Source organism: Culex pipiens, chromosome 1 (genome assembly GCF_016801865.2).
Source record: "Culex pipiens pallens isolate TS chromosome 1, TS_CPP_V2, whole genome shotgun sequence".
In the NCBI taxonomy this organism is placed as follows: Eukaryota; Metazoa; Arthropoda; class Insecta; order Diptera; family Culicidae; genus Culex; species Culex pipiens.
The window spans coordinates 97,498,150-97,517,177 of record NC_068937.1 but is presented as its reverse complement, the minus strand read 5'-3'; the positions used below and the strand labels follow the sequence as shown (position 1 = coordinate 97,517,177).

At 34.8% G+C, this 19,028-nt stretch overlaps 1 protein-coding gene across 7 annotated transcripts; it reads right to left on the bottom strand.

Moving 5' to 3' along the window:
- Window positions 1-640: 640 nt before the first annotated feature.
- On the bottom strand, window positions 641-16,232 carry LOC120427252 (AP-1 complex subunit sigma-2). Of its 7 annotated transcripts, none has more exons than XR_005606844.2 (6): window positions 16,100-16,232; window positions 15,748-15,926; window positions 15,576-15,684; window positions 15,385-15,522; window positions 7,196-7,409; window positions 641-1,331 (listed from the first exon to the last, which is right to left on the bottom strand). XR_005606844.2 is itself a non-coding variant. In XM_039592107.2 (5 exons), the coding sequence occupies exons 1-5, from the start codon at window positions 16,100-16,102 to the stop codon at window positions 1,287-1,289; spliced, it is 474 nt and encodes a 157-aa protein (XP_039448041.1). In that variant the 5' UTR covers window positions 16,103-16,232; the 3' UTR covers window positions 641-1,286. The 7 variants fall into 7 exon arrangements, 5 of the variants coding, with proteins under 5 accessions (XP_039448041.1, XP_039448042.1, XP_039448043.1 ...); XR_005606843.2 differs by lacking the exon at window positions 641-1,331 and adding an exon at window positions 6,603-7,057; XM_039592107.2 differs by lacking the exon at window positions 7,196-7,409.
- Window positions 16,233-19,028: the final 2,796 nt, after the last annotated feature.

Sequence of the window (19,028 nt, the reverse complement as noted above, 5' to 3'; positions counted from 1 at the left end):
AGTTAACGAAGTTTATAAATTTTTAACAAAAAGCAAAATAGTTTTGTTTATAAAATTATCGATTCATATTGCATTTTAAACTGACTTTGATGCACGAATCAAAAGTTTTTTCTACTGAAAATGCCTATAATTTGAAGATTTTTTTTTGAATTATGATTCTAAAACATTTAATATTTATTATTTTCAAATTTATTTAAACTTCTCTTACTGAAAAGTTGTCCAAAGAATCCGAAAATGCATTCCGTTTTCCGCTTCAATACGATAATTTTCTTCTATTCAGAGCATGAAAACCCAGATAGGAAATTTATTTTCTGGGCCAATAATAAAATAATAATAATTCTTATAACTGAAGGAAAAAAATCAGGCAGCCTTAAATGAGTCTTTTCTGAATCATAGTTGCACGGAAGGCACACCAGATGGTTTTTATGGTATTCCGAATTAAGTTATTACCCACCTTTGTGAAATCGAAGTCGATTGTCACCCCATCGAAAATACTTTCCCATGACCTAGCAGCTCGAAAGGCACAGCGACGGACGTGATTTCAATCAGCTGAAGAAAAAAAAACACGTGGACACTTAATTTTTGGTGGGATTTTCTTTCAAATTTTCAGAACAAAACTAAGAAAAGGTTTTATCAACTGTTACGCGATCACTTTACTTTATTTATTGAGTCGGTATCAAAATACTTCTTATCACATTCAAATGAATTAGATCTTGTGAAGAACGCATCCTCTAGTTTAAACTTTTTGTTTTTTCAGCAACTGAATTGAAAATAAAATTAGGTTCGGAATAAACATAATGGAAGAAAAAAAAAGTTTTGATTGTGAAGCCATGCAGTTTTCTTTTTTGTTACGCATTTAAGTACTGAACAACCTTCCGCGTTGTCTGAAGCATTCGTTGAAAGCAAAAAAAAGAAACCCTTTTTTGATATGTTCTACATCCTACAGATTTAATTCGTTTTGGCAACTTAAATCGATCATGAGATTTCGGTTCTTCTTTGTGAGAATCTAAGAAAGTTATACGAAGAAAAAAAATGCCGTCTGAAATCCACCGTCGGGGTAACGCGATAAACATACAACCTAAAATCTTACACGCTAAGTGTGACAAGTTAACCTTATCTCTACACTGTTTACTTGCTTACATATTAAATTGTGTGACTTTTGTGTGTGTGTGTGTTTTTTTTTTAATTCTTTCTTTTGTTTGTTCTGTGCTGTGATTGTGCTGTTAAACTTATTCAACTGGCTTTCGCTGGGGCGCTGGATGGGGCCGATCTTGGCGATGGCCTCTCTATCCGAGGCCATGGTCCTCGAAGAATCCTTGCGGTGTTTCGTCCTAAAGTATTTGGATGACAAAGTTGCAAAAGGAATTGATTTAGACAATATTTGACTAAATTGAATTCAACAAAAACGAATGCTATTGTTTATGCTACAGAGTTTTTTTTTTTTAGATTGAGAAAAGTGTTTTGGGAAATGTTTGGACAATTTTGGTATCATTCTGTTTAAAATGTGTTAAATTATAAGTTGACAAAAATCAAAGAAGGAACATTCATTAGTCGCTGCAGCCGTGAGAGCATTAGAGGCAAGGCATTTCGGTTATTGCATTCGTTATTATATAAATTAAGGTTGGGAAAATAGTTGTGCAAACATTTCACTTCACACACGGGCGCGACGCAAATCAGAGAAAGATTAGTGAAATTTGGTAACCAAAAACAAGGACGTTAAAACAAATTACCAAACTGTTAGCAATAAAAAAAATCGAAATCGTTAACATTCTTTTGGTTAGTAGCGTTAAGAATTTTGTCTAGTGATGAAATTGAGAAGAGCAAACAGTAACAACAAACACAAAAGAAAAAAAAACAACAACAATTAAACAAAACAATACAAACATTCAATAATCGTTCTCTACATACCTTGTTTGTGGTTGCGATTAATCAATACAGAGGGTGGGAAACTTCTAGGGCAACGCAGCAAATATCAGTTTTTAAAAGGTTAGGATAATGGCGGAAAAAAACAATTGCACAAAACTAGAGGGAAACTAGAGCGAAAATGAACGCGATTTCACCGGCGACGAAGATTTGTCTCAATTATTGGCTCAGGCTCGAACGACCAGCTAATAGAGGAAGATTCAGGATTTTTGTGCGAAGGCATTTTTTTTTCGTACCGAAAGGTGCAAAAAGTTGGAAAGGGTCAGATTATTCAGGCAGCTTCCGCGTTGTTGAGAGTAGATTTGGGCTTCACCGTCACAAACACTAACAGGCTCTATTGCTTTCAGGGTAATCTAACAATTTTACTAGTTAGTAAATACTGTTCAACTAGGCAATATCCACAAATGACGCATTTTTTAAATGAGATATTACATTGAACAGTAATAATAATAATCTAGGAATGCCAACAATTTATTGTCAGAAATATAGTGTAATATCACCTATTAAAATGTGTAAATTTACATATAGTTTCTGTATTTCACATATTCCATATAAAGTTAGTTGAATTACATCGAAAAGAAGATTTTTTTTCACGAATTTCAAACTGTCATTTTTTTATTAAGATGAAACCTTGTCTATGCAATCCTATGGAAAAAGAAGTAATTTGGCATCATTAGTTTTTCCATACAAGCCACCATACAATTTTGGGGCCTGGTCATAAAAATGGGATAGATTTTCTGATCGATTAGGTGTCTTCGGTAGAGTTGTAGGTTATGATTAGAACTTTTTGAGAAAAAAAAGGTAGACGAAAAAAATGTGTTCAACTTGTTATCACTTAAAATGAAATCATCGTAATACATATTTTTTAATTTTCAATGTTTTTTTTATATGTTTAGGCCGTTGCAAATATTTTTCAAAGTTTATGTCGCCCCCCCCCCCTCGACTTTGGCCAGAGTCGAGGGACATAAACTTCAAAAAATATTTGCAACGGCCTTAAGGAAACTTAAAAAGATATCTTCTGAGTCATAGTGCCCCGTCAAATAGTTTTTGTATGGAGCGTGAACAATCGCAACATGGAGTCTTTTATGGAAAAACTATTGATGCAAAATAACTTCTTTTAACATTGAGAATGCATGGACAAAAAATCGTCAAAGTTGAGGTCTCAAAAAAGCAGATTTTAGCAGATTTCCCGACGGCCACAGTGACCAAATCATGTTTTCCGGCTCGGAACCGGGTTTGGTCAAAAAAGGGATTTTGCGATTGCGCTTTTTTAAAGTTTGGGGAAGAAAAGGGTTAAAGTTCCTTTTTTATGGACGCTGCCCTAGGGGTCATCCAAAGTTTCTTTGTAAAGTATGTTTTTTACACTACAAATTTAATGTCAGAAAATTTCCAGGCCTTAGCATTTATATAGCAAAAGTTTTGGAAGAAAATTTAAAGGGCCACGTGGTTTATGCACGAGCCCTAGGATGGTTGAATGAACTAAAGTTGGGCCATGAACTATGAAAATCTGGCAACCCTTTCGTGAAATATCGTCATATTATTGCTTTTTAATGGATGTTTTAATTTAGAAAAATAACATTGAGAATTTATTAAATTTCAGTGTACAGATAGTATACAGTACAATATTTAAAGCAAAACTGGCAATTTGGGAACACGGCCTAGAGACAAAAAAAAATAAATTATAGATTTAAAAATATTTAAAAAATCGCTTTTAAACCATGGAACAACTGAACTGAAATAATTAAGATTGAAATTTTAAAAAATCTTCGGATATGACATTATGTGTCATTTATGGATAAAACTATCTGAATGTATATTATATCTAACTAAGAAAATCTATTCCACCTTAAATTAAAAACAAAAATAAATATGCAATCAAACTAGGGAACCATCCACAAACCACGTGGAAACTTTTTTGGAAATCTCACCACCATTCGGCCCTGTCTAACTATTTTTGAAAAATTCAAAGTGCACGTGATTCTGGGGACCCCAAAGTTCATGCTTCCCCTCGAGTTCTCCTAAAAAGAGGTGAAAATACACCAAAAAGTGTCATTTCACCAATTGCAGATGAAAGTTAAAACACAAAATTTAAATATGGCCAAAGATTACGCAAGGTTAGTTAATCCTTGCCCCAAACAATTGGACACATGTTTTTATTTGGCCATTAGGGTGGTCCAAGTAATTTATTTTTCTCAGAAATTCAGTACTCTTTGTTGTTTTAGCCGATTTTAGCTCTCTGGATGCAAATGAAAGGTTATATGTTAGCATTTTAAAGATTTTTAAGATAGTTTCAGGACCAATAGCACCGACCAAAAAAATGTCTGCACCGCCCTAATCATCCATACAAACGTTGGAGAAAAACCATTCGGCTCTGTCTAATATTTTTGAAAAATTCAAAATGAATGTGTTTCCCAAAGTTCTTGCTTTCGCTTGAGTTAAGCCTGCGCCGATTTTTTGCCAGTCAGTGTAATCTGGCCTAACATTTCAAAAGGTCGCATGCAACTTTTAAATGCATGAGTTAAATATCAAAAAGAGAACCTATATAATTTCAGACGTCAGACGTTTTTCGTCCTTTCATTAAGAACATTTTGGTACCCACAAATGAACAGTTTTTCGCTTTAATGTTTATGTTATGGCCATTATTTATTAAAGTTTGTTGTGATTTCACAAAAAAATATTTTCAGACGTGGGTTCTTTGGTCCAGACACTCTCAAAACGGCATTCTAAAATTTCATATGACCTTTTGAAATATTAGGCAGTATTCTTCGATCTTTAATCTATTTTCCAACAAATAGACTTTTACTTCCGTCCAAGAGAGCCTAGTTCGGTTAAAACGGCAAAGAGTACTGATTTAAAACAAGTTATTTCCACTCTTCGGAAATTATTGTTTTTATGGAACCACCCTAACTTGGGTAGGACTAGTGTAATGGCCAACAGTGTGAGTGTCAAACAGCTGTCAAATATTATAATTCGAGAATCGCATTCGTTGTCAGAGGTGCTCGATTTGGGTGTAAATTTAATCAATATATTGTAAAAAAAAGTTAAAAAAAACTACTTACAAAATGAAACAGGTTCCAGAAAGAAATGCGTTTTTGTTTTGTTCTAGTATAAAGATGGAATAGCTCACCAAAAACCAAATTCCCCTATACTTATTTCGTAATAATCAAACAAACTCACCTCTACGAAATAACCAGTCTCGATTACAAACTCTGCTACTGTCGATAAATTCCACTAAATCTAATATTTTCCAAAATGTTAAACCAACCACCGAAAAAAACACTAATCTACAAAAAAGGTGAAACAACTCTACAGAACAAAAAACCAACAGTGCAAATATTTCAAACAAGTGCTTATAAGTATGGTTTGTTAGTCGATTTATTTATTGTAACTTTCTGTTATAAATCCTAACAACTCTTCTTATAACGAAATACTTTGTTCCCTGATTTCACGCGGTTTAGATTTGTACTGCTATCAATCGCTGCAATGCCTAGTGGTGTGTGTGTGTTACAATCACAGACTTTTCAGACGGTTATTTTAATCATGTTTTCGGGTAATAGTTTCGCGTCTGATAAGTCTGTGATTAAATGTTATAAATGGTGTATTGCTATCGATATTCATTGCATTATGAATGATTGTTTAGATGTACACAATAAAATCTGATTACAAAATATGAAAAATTAAAATCCTATAAATTTTATCTGAACATGCCAACACAAAAGAATGAAATGACACTTGTTATTTTTAAATGCACTTAAAAATAAAATTTTGAGAAATTTGAACAAGTGGGTAACAGAAACGCTGCCTTCTCTCCCTCTCAGAGCTATCTCTTTCTCTCTCCTCTCAAAGCAGTCCAATCTCTCGCAGCGCGCCGTCTACCGTCTCGTCCTGTTGTTGTTGTTGTGTGGGGGTGCGCGCAACAACAATAGAGAAAAGGTGCAAAACAATACATACGAATCAAACAATTGGAGTGCGAGGGTGGTAAATTTAGAAGTAGAAAATAAAAGTGCTGTGTAAATTTTACTCAGTGTGTGTGTGTGCTCCACCAAAGCAGGCATATTTACACGGTGTTTGGAACCTAACCGAAATTCCCATTTGTGCTTTTTTTTTGCGTGAGGCTATTTACAAGAAAGAAGTGTGATTAGAACCTTATGAAAAATGAATAGTTTGATGACATGCTTGATGAAATTACTTTGAAAAGAGTTGTTACTTCTGAAGTGAAAATCTGCCGAGAAATTTCTGATTTACACAATTCAACTAAAATACTTTTTTTTTTCTTTAATTCTAACCTAACTCTTTATTTACATCAGCCTGTTCAGTGTTTATGAACGCTTGTGAAGTTTGTTTATTTGTAAACATTGTCCCTGCGAAACGTCAAATGAATTTCACTTCACGTGTTCGCCAACAGATGGCAGCATTTTGTGACCTCAACCTCTCTTGCAAAATTGCGTAACGTAATAAATGAACGCTCCCTAAGACATTTGACAGTTTCAGGGGGTCAATGTTTACGTTTTTTTTCGCCAGATGTTCAGTGTAAGTGTTTGTGATTGACGTGTATTTGACAGACTCGAACGTTTGACAGAAACAGGGAAAAAACGTAAACAAACAGTTTGCTTACACGACGAAACAGGAAGGATATACGGAAAAGATAAAGAAAAAGTAGTAAATACTGAAAGAGTAGGTTTCTTTGGAGTAATTTTATTGGTTTTTGTCTCTTTTGAACAGAAGTAATTTTTTCAGTGTGTATTTAATGTATATTGTAGGACGTGTAACAGTGTTTTGTTTTTAGTGTCTATGTATTTTTTGTAGATGTCATAACCGACCTTGTCAATCATAAAATGCTTAAAATGCTATCCAAATTGATGAAGTTTTTCTTTTGATTATCTCTGATAAAATGTTTTAATAGAATTCAAATATATATATTTTTAAATATGTTTTTAATAATACAGAACGTATTCTTAACCCTAAAGCAAACCTTACGATCTAAAATCGGCAAGACTTTCCTAAATGCATCATCATTACTCTGTTGCGCAACATTCCACGCTTTTCATTCGCAATTTTCGCACCGCGATTCCAATTATTCCTTTCCTTTTCACGCATGTTAGTAAATCCAAAAATAATCATCCTCATCTAAAACCTGCAATACAAAAGTTCAAACATGGGGCCAAATTTGCAACAGAAATTATAAAAAAATCTCAGCAGCGCGAAAGAAAAAGAAATGAAAAAAAATAAACAAAAATGAGTTCCGATTAATCCACCCAGCAGCACTGATTACCTTTTTTTCTCAAGCGCAGTGTTCCCAGCGCGATGGACTTTGCGACAAAAGCTGTGATGAACGGTTTGAACTTATCTGCTATCGGAAAGTTGGTCACTAAACCCGCGCGATGAAACGAGAAATCCCAGGCATATTTACAGCACGATGTAACTATTTAACGAACTATTTGTTGATTTTTTTTTACAAAAATTGCTATTTAAGAATCCAGCTCCCTCTATGTTTAGTGCGCGAAGGACAAGCAGAACGGAGGGGAAAACGTTGGGAGGGAAAAGAGAAAGAAAGAAAATTCTTTTGTCAAAAAGCCATTCGTAAACAAATCGGGAAGACAAGAGGGCGGGCAGAGCCAACCAAAAACGTTCAGCCACTATCAGTTGAGTGTTTCGTTGAGATCCTTTTGGAATTTTAGGTGTAAATTTTTTCGCGTGTGGACGCCGATTCGAGGGAGTTAGAGTTGAGTGTGTATGTAGGTGTGTGTGTGACGACACATGTAAAAAGAGAGAAAGTGGAGAAAATGGGGTTTGAATACTTTTTAAAGGCAAATTTTGGGAAAATTACTTGGAATGCAGCGTATGACGCGGAATTTGATGAAAGGCAAAGCGAAATTAAATTTTTACGCGCAAGCGGAAACTTGAACATTTTGAACATTGCAAACTAAGATTTCTAATGAATTGACAGCGGAAGGGAGTTTAAAAATTTCACTCTTGTGTAATGTTGTAAGATTTTTGGGCATAAAAGTCCGCAAAAAAATTATCCCGGAGTCAGAAAAACATATTTTTTCTTATTATTTCAAAATTCAATTCATTTTTTTTTTCAAAATTCAAAATTCAAAATTTCAAAATTCAAATCCACACCATCTCCGTAAAACATAACTTTACAAAATCAGTTCTACGACGAGTTTAGCCATGGAACTGATTTAAGCCATTTTAAGATGGTCAAGCGACACTGCAAACACCGTGGAATCAACCAGATATTCACCCTACAACTCCTGTCAAGTATCCTAGCCAAGATCCTTTCAAAATGTGGCCACCCCGAATGTTCCGGATACCGGTTTTCAAAGGTCATTCGCTAGAATCAATCAAAATGGCCAATCAACAATTCAATCCTCGTAAAATCAGCTAGATATTCACTTTATAACTATTTCATAAATTCCTTGGCAAGATCCTGTCAAAATATGGCCACCCCGGATACCGGTTCCTTTGAAGTCATTTTCAGCACCACTCAAAATGGTCATGCGACACTTCAAACATTGTGGAATCAGCCAAATATTTACTCTCCAACCAATCTAAAGTGTCCTCGATACGATCTTGTCAGAATATGGCCAACCCGGATGAGTCGCGTGACTTTTTTGTGATTCTAAATAATGACCATCTTAGAGTCGGTATCCGGACAATTGGGTCCTTAAAGTCGAGTTTAGGTTGCGGAATTTATTTCACACATTGAACGACCACAAAATGTTTGAAATCGATTTTTGATTCAATTCTTCAAATTTGGATTTGCAACCTTTTTGACCGAAAGTATCTTGCTTGACAGTTTGTTCTATGGCCACACAATGCCATACTTGATTCACCAAATCACGGTTGATATTTTATAATTCGACATTTTGCATAAAAGTTTAAAAAAAGTAGAGCGTCCAATTTCCCGTCCCGGGAAAAAATTTCCCGGGAATTCCCGGGATTTCCCGAAAAAAAATATTTCCCGTTTCCCGGGAAATTTGTAAATTTCCCGGGAATTCCCGAAATTCAAGCGGAAGTATACATTTTCTTAAATGTTTGGAACTATTTCTTGAAAATGCTCTGAAAAAATAATAAATGAACGAACTCAACAGGATTTTGTTCAATTAAATTTATTGTTTGGTTTATATATAATCAATCAGATTATCAGAAATTATGATATCATAATTATTTCTGATAATATTAATTTTTGAAGCAACTGGGAATAGATCTTGCTTAATGAGTATTAAATTATTACAATTAGTTAAGCTTTTAACAGATTAATGTTATTTCATCAAAACATTATTAACTCCTTACCTCCAAATTAAAATTGAGATTTTTTTACGATTTTGTTTACCATGATCAAATGAGATGAAAATCGATTTGAAGTAAAAGAATAATGATGCAACTACAGGTGTTGGAGGGTTAAACGTGAAAAAATAGAAGACTTTTTGTGGAATGATGTTAATTTATCGTATAATTTAAATCATGTTGCATAATAATACAAAAAAAAATGGAAAATTACTTTCTATTGTTTGTTCTCAAAAAATGCAAAAATATATTCAAAGCTTGTTTCAAATATTTGAAAACATTCGGTTGTTTGGAGTAAAACATACACTAAAAAGCTTTACCATTTGTTCAACCAGTATTTTTCATTCATTCTGAAACCAGTATTTTTCATGAAAAACATAATTTCTGCTTGTTTTTTTTCTCATTTCAATGTACTGGTCACAGATGCAAGTTTAAAAGAAATTTTATGATTGTTGATTATGGATTCATTTTACTCACAGTTTTACATATTGATAAACAATATTTCTCATCAAAAAATACCAAAATACATTTTTTTGTAGTTGAATGATTTTTTGCATGCAGTCAAGCTGTTAATTGATCTTCACAATTATTTAAACCATTAACGTTGATGTCCTATACAATTTTGTTGCATGATATTAATTAAAACCAAGATCATAACAATTTTCAATAAATTTAAAATTTCCCGGGAATTCCCGGGATTTCCCGAAAAAAAATATTTCCCGTTTCCCGGGAAATTTGTAAATTTCCCGGGAATTCCCGAAATTCAAGCGGAAGTATACATTTTCTTAAATGTTTGGAACTATTTCTTGAAAATGCTCTGAAAAAATAATAAATGAACGAACTCAACAGGATTTTGTTCAATTAAATTTATTGTTTGGTTTATATATAATCAATCAGATTATCAGAAATTATGATATCATAATTATTTCTGATAATATTAATTTTTGAAGCAACTGGGAATAGATCTTGCTTAATGAGTATTAAATTATTACAATTAGTTAAGCTTTTAACAGATTAATGTTATTTCATCAAAACATTATTAACTCCTTACCTCCAAATTAAAATTGAGATTTTTTTACGATTTTGTTTACCATGATCAAATGAGATGAAAATCGATTTGAAGTAAAAGAATAATGATGCAACTACAGGTGTTGGAGGGTTAAATGTGAAACAATAGAAGACTTTTTGTGGAATGATGTTAATTTATCGTATAATTTAAATCATGTTGCATAATAATACAAAAAAAAATGGAAAATTACTTTCTATTGTTTGTTCTCAAAAAATGCAAAAATATATTCAAAGCTTGTTTCAAATATTTGAAAACATTCGGTTGTTTGGAGTAAAACATACACTAAAAAGCTTTACCATTTGTTCAACCAGTATTTTTCATTCATTCTGAAACCAGTATTTTTCATGAAAAACATAATTTCTGCTTGTTTTTTTTCTCATTTCAATGTACTGGTCACAGATGCAAGTTTAAAAGAAATTTTATGATTGTTGATTATGGATTCATTTTACTCACAGTTTTACATATTGATAAACAATATTTCTCATCAAAAAATACCAAAATACATTTTTTTGTAGTTGAATGATTTTTTGCATGCAGTCAAGCTGTTAATTGATCTTCACAATTATTTAAACCATTAACGTTGATGTCCTATACAATTTTGTTGCATGATATTAATTAAAACCAAGATCATAACAATTTTCAATAAATTTAAAATTTCCCGGGAATTCCCGGGATTTCCCGGGAAATTGGCTGGAAATTTCCCGTTTCCCGGGAAATTTGTAACCCCGGGAAATTGGACGCTCTAAAAAAAAGTGATCAGAAATTGTTCTCTAGCGTGCCTTTTAAGGCTGTATGCTGAAATCAACTGGCCATTTCGTCGCTGTCGCTGTCTAACTTGTCGTATGTCGATTTTGGGCCAAATTGAGTTAAGAACGCCATTTTGTGCAGCTCACAATCTTTTGACCTTCACAAATCCCCAAAGTTCGATTACAATCCTAAGATATTCAATAAAAACCGAAAACTCCGTGCATTTTTGTCACTTTTCATTTGAAATAAGTTTCAATCTCGTCGTGCTATCTTGACACAGTGTGACAAATGGCCAAAGGGATGCTGATTTGTGATTCCTCCCGTTCCATCGGGACCTATCGGGACCATCCATAAACCACGTGGACACTTTAGGGGGGTGGGGGAATAGGCGATTGTCCACGTTCCATACAAAACAGATTTTTTTTTTCCACGAGGGGGGGGGGGGGTTGAGATTCCCAGAAAAGTGTCCACGTAGTTTATGGATGGTCCCATCATTCCCTTGGTTTTACCACGCGGTTTGTTTATTTTCAAATTTTGACAGCAAATGCGTTCTTCATCTTCTTTGTTGTCTGCATGTTCGCGTCGAACATTTATGGTACGTTCGTTTGAAAAGTAGTTCCGCACTGAGTGCCGCACTCAGAGCTGTCAAAGTGTTTCTTTGAAGAAACTCGCGCTAGTTCCGCACGAGTTTCGCCGCCATCTTGGAACTGAAACTCTAGTGCCGCACTCGATATTTTTTCAGTTTCATGCGAGTTCCATGCACACTGAAAAAGAATGTTCGTTTGAACCAAAACTGGCACCAACGAGTGCGGCACTCAGTGCTACACTGGCTGTTCAAACGAACGTACCATTAGGTTTCATAAACATGACCGTCGTGACAGAGGGCTGCATGAAAAGCAAGCCCGTTTGTTCATGGCGGTACGCAGAGGCAGCCATGCCAGATATACAGATAAATCTGTATTATACAGATTTTTCGATCCCAAAAATCACAAAAATCTGTATATACAGATTTTTTTTAAATGATTTAATTTAAAAATTTCAACAATTTAGTGATTGAATTATGCTTTAAAATCATTAAAAAGCTTAAATCTGTTGTTAAAAGTCTAAAAAAATCCTCTATGATTCCGAATTTGGCATGATACAGATAAAATACAGATTTATTTTTAATAAAATACAGATCTCCCATAAAATAATCTGGCATCGTTGCGCAGAGGTAAAAATTTTTATCAACCAAGTATACAACATTGAAGGCAACATCCCAAAGCACAAGCCTACTACCCTGGATTCATAAATTTGTAAGTTTTTGTAAGGTTTTCGGTACATTTTACTTAGGCGGACCATTCTGCCCCCCTGCCCCTACGTTTCTTGAGGGTTGAATTGTCACACGAATATTCACACGAATATTCATATCTTGACTTTTTTTTGATAAGGTCCTATAAACAAATGTAAACATTGAGTGTATCCCTTTCACACCTTATGTCAAAGTCCATCGGAGTAAGCGGGATACACTCAATGTTTACATTTGTTTATAGGACCTTATCAAAAAAAAGTCAAGATATGAGCGTGACATTAGCTTTCACCTTTGATTGAAACCGTTTTTTGCTTTTTTTTACATTTCGATGCCAACATTTCAAAAAGCATCATGTACAAACCATGCGTTTAAAGAAAAACGCATTTCTTGACTTTTTTTTGATAAGGTCCTATAAACAAATGTAAACATTGAGTGTATCCCGCTTACTCCGATGGACTTTGACATAAGGTGTGAAAGGGATAAACTCAATGTTTACATTTGTTTATAGGACCTTATCAAAAAAAAGTCAAGATTTGAATGTTGAGCATCCATTTTCAATTCCCATTTTAATTTAAAAGCAAAATGGAGCCTAACATTTCAAAAGGGCACATAACTTTTGTAAACAATTGTGTATCCCTTTCACTCAAATGACAGTCTACATAAGGTGTGAAAGGGACACACTCTTGGTTAAAAAATTTATGTGCCCTAATGAAATGGCAAGCACGAAATAAGATGTTCTAATGATAACAAACGATGAAAAACGTTGCTTTTATTGATACTTGATCATCCATATTCAATAAAACATTAATTCCGTAATTTTATTTGAGAAAAACAAACATAACGTCTTTTGAAATCACCAACGTCTACATCACCCTGTTGTCATTGAGGGGGGCGCTTTGTTATGATTCGTTTTTCTTCGCTTTTTTCATGTTGGTTTTTTTTTTCGTCACGAGGTTCATGTAGTCTTTTATTTGACAGGTTGACAGGGCTATATAAACAGGCACTGCTGATGCCAGAGTTTTTGTTTATGTTACTTTATTTAAAATTATGATTAAACAGACTTTACTGAAGTAACTTTTGCTCATTTTTAGTGGAGAGGTGGCTTATAAGGAGTACTTTCAGAATATGCAATAACCCAGAAAGTGTCAAAATGTACATGATGCCTTTTGAAATGTTACCGTCGATTTCTAGTTTTTTTTTTTGAGAAGGATCTATAAAAATATGAAAGACAATAGTTTATAGAACCTTTTCAAAACAAATCTCTGGATTTGCTTTATTTTGAAATTTAATAAAATACTTAGGAACATAACAACGGGACCGTTAGTAAATGACGAGCTCTGCCAATTGATGTCTCTAAATGCTTATTGAATTTGTGAAAATAAAAATAAAACTGGTGAAAAGTGAAAAAAGAAGATGATCTCGTTCAATTCAGCAGTTGGTTGCAGCGGTTAGATCGAGCAAGTGAAAAAAGATTTTTGGCATTTTCAGCGCTACCAGATAAATCATGTAACCTTCTAGTTATGAACACTAACTGACTCATTTCTTTATGTTTCAAATCATGTAATATTTTTTTTTCTAATTAACGATTTCGTATCTAAATTCTAAATAACGATATGGATCGGACATGTTGGGTTAAAAATGGGTTGTCATCAGTTATCGCCAATAAAATTTCTTGTAACTCGATAACTATAGAAGTAGAATCAAGTTGCGTTGCAGACCCCTATCTTAACAGGGACGTAAGATTAAAGTACCTTAAATTTTCGTTAGGTACGTACAAAACTTTTAGATTTTCTGGATTCACAGAACGTCAGAAATTAAATCTTTAGGGCGAAGTTCCTTTTCATTATTTTTGTTGGTGTTTTAAACATTATTATTTTTTCTAATAAGATGTAACAAAAGAATATATTTGGAATAATCTGGCAAAGAGATAATTCTATTTCTAATCTAATAAATCTGGCACTTCCATATTTATGTAGCAATCTGTAACCCATTGAAAATTGATTTGATGATACTTCCACCCTCACTTAAAATTAAAATCAAGCAGTTCTAAACGAATGAAAAGCGTGGAACGTAAACGAAACTATTCGCCAGCTAACTAGCACCAACAAGATTAACATGCGCAAGAAGGGGTCACATTCCTCTATCGAGCTTCTACGCGGCAAAGACGGACCCTGCCGAACCTAATCTAGTCGAGCACCCAGCAAAACGGACACGATTGTTTCATGCAACAGCAGAACAGAACACAGGCAGGGTAAACTACAGCCCCGGGGAAGCAATTTGGATTTTTAAAGAATGCACCAATTTCCAGGGTTTGTTAGCAGTCGGCGAATCACGCAGCAGACTTCATGCAAGAATGATGGTTTGTTGGATCTCTGATTGGGGGTGGGATGTGGAAGATGCGCGCGCGTTGGCTCTCTTGGCTTGAATATTTCTAGCAACTACTTTTTTTTTTTGTTTTTTGATTTTGGTTATTGTTTTATCGTTTACGAAAATGCCTTAAATGCTAAACGGGTAGATAAATATTGTATGCCTCTTTTGTATGATTTATAGCTCTCTCTAGCGCACTAAAGCTTATTCTAGGGGTGTAAAATAATGTTGTTTCCTATTTTAGTAAAATAAGGCTTCTTTGAAGGATTTTGTTAGCGTTAAAACAAAGAAGATCATTCAAATTTGGTTCCAGGCAAGAATAAAATAAATCAACAAAATCACAAAACATATAATTTAACAAAACACAAACGTAAACAAAACTTTAACCGAAGAAAAAAAATGGTAAACATAAATATAGAAAATAAAAAACATTCTTAACAGTTAAAGGCAAGTAACGCGAACGAAGTTCAAAACGGACGGATACAAACACGACAGGACATTTTGTTTGTTGTGTCTCTAAAACTGTGTAATGCAAGTGTGGTATGTTTGATTTCTTGTAGCTTTTGCTGAGCAAGCAAGTGTTTAGCTTGGCAAGGCAAGTTATTGTGGGCATGTGTTTCGCTTTCAAAATGTGTGTTTTGAGGCAAGAAAGTTAGGGAAGTCAAATATCGTAAGTATCGTCGGGAGTACTGACCTCTTGCAGGACGTCCTGGGCCGCGATCGCTTTGAGAACGTTCTTTTTGGACGTTTCCTGGATCTCGCCGCCGACGAGCAGCTCGTCCAGGATGAAGTAAGCCTTCTCAAAGTTGAAGATGATGTCCAGCTCGCAAACCTGAAAAAATGTAGTTGAGAAGTCTAGTTGTTGAAGCAATCGCCACAACTTACACTTCCAAAGTATTTGTCCAGCAGTTCTACGTATCTGTGGATGATTTCCAGCGTGAGCAGCTCGTTATCGTTTTGTTCAATCGCACAGCAAAAGTATAAACTGGCATATCTGCAAGAATAAAAACCAACATTAATTCCAAAACAACTCCTTTTTTTCAAATACCCAACCAACCTTTTGTACACAATCTTGCAGTCCTTCCACTCGAGAAAGCTGCACATCTTCGGCTTCCGGGACAGGATCGTCGTGATGAGCTCGCGCGTGATCTTCTTCTTCACCTTGTCCGGGTGGGCCACGTACCACTTCTGCAGGCGGAGCTTGCCCTGCCGGCTGAACAGCAGCATAAATTGCATCTGGCGAAATCGGGGTCAAAATCTTATCAGTATTTATCTTAGGCTCGATGACGTCATCGGAAGGGTTTAATGGTCGGCGATGTTGGGAGGGCTTTCCCGGAACAGATTCTTCCCCAATCGCCTAAATTTCATTGGAAAGCCTTCAACCACATCGTCAGCAATCGAATACCTACCATTACCAAACTAAAAACTTGTGAAAACACTAAAAATTACACACTATTTATGCCGGACGAAAGAACGGAGTGAAAAATCTTTCTCTAATTTGATGGAATGATTTGTCAACCGTGTCGTCGTCGAAGGGGGGCGTAGAAGAGAGAACTGTCAAACTTCTGGGTGGGGTGGCGGTAACAAGTTTGCACGCTGCAAGAAAGGTGATCAAAAAGGATAAAATAATCGAGAAATTAAAAGTGAGAGTGTGTGCAACATGGAGTTAAGCTTTCTGTGAAGTTGCTGTGAAGATTACCATGGCACATTGAAAAGTTTAACTCCATGTTGCACGCACACACTCTCACTTTTAATTTCTCGATAGGGCGGACTTTAACTTCAAGCACAGAGCGGATTCATTAATGCGAATTTCACTGCTCGCTAATTTGAATACTACCATAAATCCCAAATAATGCGTTACGTAATAAAATAACGCTCCCTTAGTTATTAAAGCAAAACAATAAAAATGGACCAAAACAGTCAAAATGTAAATAAACCGGGCATCCTGCTCTTTCCAAATATAAAGATACACCTAAGGGCAGATCACTTCTGATACATACTGAGGTACAGTTAAACCTCGCATAGTGCGCAGGTGTTACGCTTTGTATTTCTACGATTACTCTAAAACGACATAATATTATTGCGGGCGTCAATAATTAGAGTTCACGCGCGGCGATACGACCGCAAGATAATGGTCGCATGGCAGCCGCATGACAACCGCAGAACAAATTTTTGGCTGTTGTCAAAGGATGCTTTGAGTTTTCAGCTGACTTTTTGGAAAATATTCAAAACAAACCAAGTTGACAGCCTAATCAACGTAGAATTTTAGTTCAACTTGCTGATTTTTACACTGCGGTAGTTAGGCGGCTATAATCTCCAGTCACTCACAGCGAAGGAGAAACGTGATTTTATCTCGCAATAAGCAATATTTTTGCAATTTCATTGAAATAATTTGTTCGTCTTGTTCCAATCTACAATTAGCTTCAAAGAGATTGCAAAAATATAATTTCGTTTTAGAGAAATCCAGGAGGGCGACATCTATATCTCACTAAAGGCAGCTCGCCCGCAGCCAACACTAGCTGTCAACTTCGGCACCAGAACAAAAGGGAGCTGTCAATTACGGCGCCAGCACAAAAGAACAGCTGTTCGTTACGGAACCAAAACAAAGCAACTGCGCACTGTAAAAAAAATACAAAAACTGCAGGCATAAAATGGAAATAAAGGAAGTTTTTGTTTTTGTGTAAAATTTTACCGCAATGTACGTTTAAAAGTTGGTGTATGTTTTTGAGGTGATTTTTATCAATTTATTTGCAAAATAAACTACTAAAGTTGGGATTATTAAGCACACATCGGGCCGATGACCTCGTTTAAAGTTGTACTTTTATCACATGAAACGTTTAACTTAACTACTGGGTAATTTGACTTTTACTACAGTAATTCTTATAACAAAAATTGAATTACTAATAAAAAAAATGTTTTCACTGTGCGCAGTTTGCACGCGTTATCAATCTCAACCACTCAAGATGGCGGCATTTAGCATCCCCCTGGATAAATCGAAGAAACACAAAGCGTAACGCCTACGCACTATGCGAGGTTCAACTGTATGTATGAAGTGTGTATGTAGCGAGTATTACCGTATACCAAATATTTTTCTGCGTGATGCACTGATACACTCAAACCTCGTTGGTTAGACGCCAACTGTTGTCTAACAAACGGGGTCACTTATTAGTTTGACACCCCTTTCACACACAATGCCAAACCCCTTCTCCCCCCCCCCCCGAATTTTGACCCTCCCCCAAATGCCCCCTCATGCTTAATCAGAAGTTGGCGCCGCTGCTCGATATCCAGATTTTTAAACGAAGATGGCGTTAAGTACACACAAAGAAAAATACTGTAAATTTAAAAACATCGTTCGTTGGATTAAAAGTTCGCGTTGCTGAATATTCGTAGAAAGTTCAAACTTTTTAATTTAAAAGTTGGCAAGTTGTTGACACTACCATGCATTTTTGGAACAAAATCGTTGTATCGATAAAAGTTTTTTACTTTTAATATAAGTAGAAACTTTTTATGGCAAAAATAAATAACATTTAGCATTACAATGATGATTTCCAAAAAATGGGATAGATTTTATTTCGATATTAAAACGATTTTTTTTGTATTTAACGCATCTGCTTATGATTGGCCAACTTCCGCGTCCAAGCTGTACCGATTCTTACGGTACGCCACCGGTCACGTCCGAAGACCCCAGGCTGAGCAGGTTACGGATGGACCTGGGTCGAACCAGGGGATTGAAACTCGTCTGAAAAACCTGTATCATTTTCTCCTTCAAGACTTTGGCGCCGCGTGGTGGTAGCTGCCCTGTTTATTACACTGTGAAATTATCCATGGCTTAATCCAAGGAACCAAAAGGTGGCAACCGTAATGTCTGTCCAAAAGGGGTGCGGATTTTTTTCAATTATTGGAAATTATAGTTTTTTTTATAAATTTAAAAATTTTAAGGAATTTAAAAAAAATTAGATTGTTTTTAAAGATTTATATTTTTTTTTGAAATTTGATAATTTTTGGAATTTTTGGATTTTTTTTTTAATTTCTGGAATCTTTAAATTCCAAAAATTCTAATGTTCCAGGAATTTCAGAAAATCCTAAAATACCAGGAATTCTTGAATTTTTGAAAATATCCTAAATTTTTTAACAATTTTGAAATTCTTTATACTTTTAAAATTCCTAAAGTCCCGGATTTTGTTTAGGTTCTTAAATTCCAGTATTAAAAAAAGTCTAAATTTCAAAAGTTCCCAAAAAATCTAATTTTTCTAAAAAGATATTAATTTCCACTGTTAAAATTCAATAAAATTCTAAAATAACAGAAATTCCTCAAATTCTAAAAAAATATTACCTTTA

Coding starts and splice junctions, on each gene's coding strand:
- LOC120427252 (XM_039592107.2), bottom strand. Junction 15,685..15,747: donor TGCAAGATTGTGTACAAAAG/GTTGGTTGGGTA, acceptor TTATTCTTGCAG/ATATGCCAGTTTATACTTTT. Junction 1,332..15,384: donor CCCAGGACGTCCTGCAAGAG/GTCAGTACTCCC, acceptor CAAATACTTTAG/GACGAAACACCGCAAGGATT.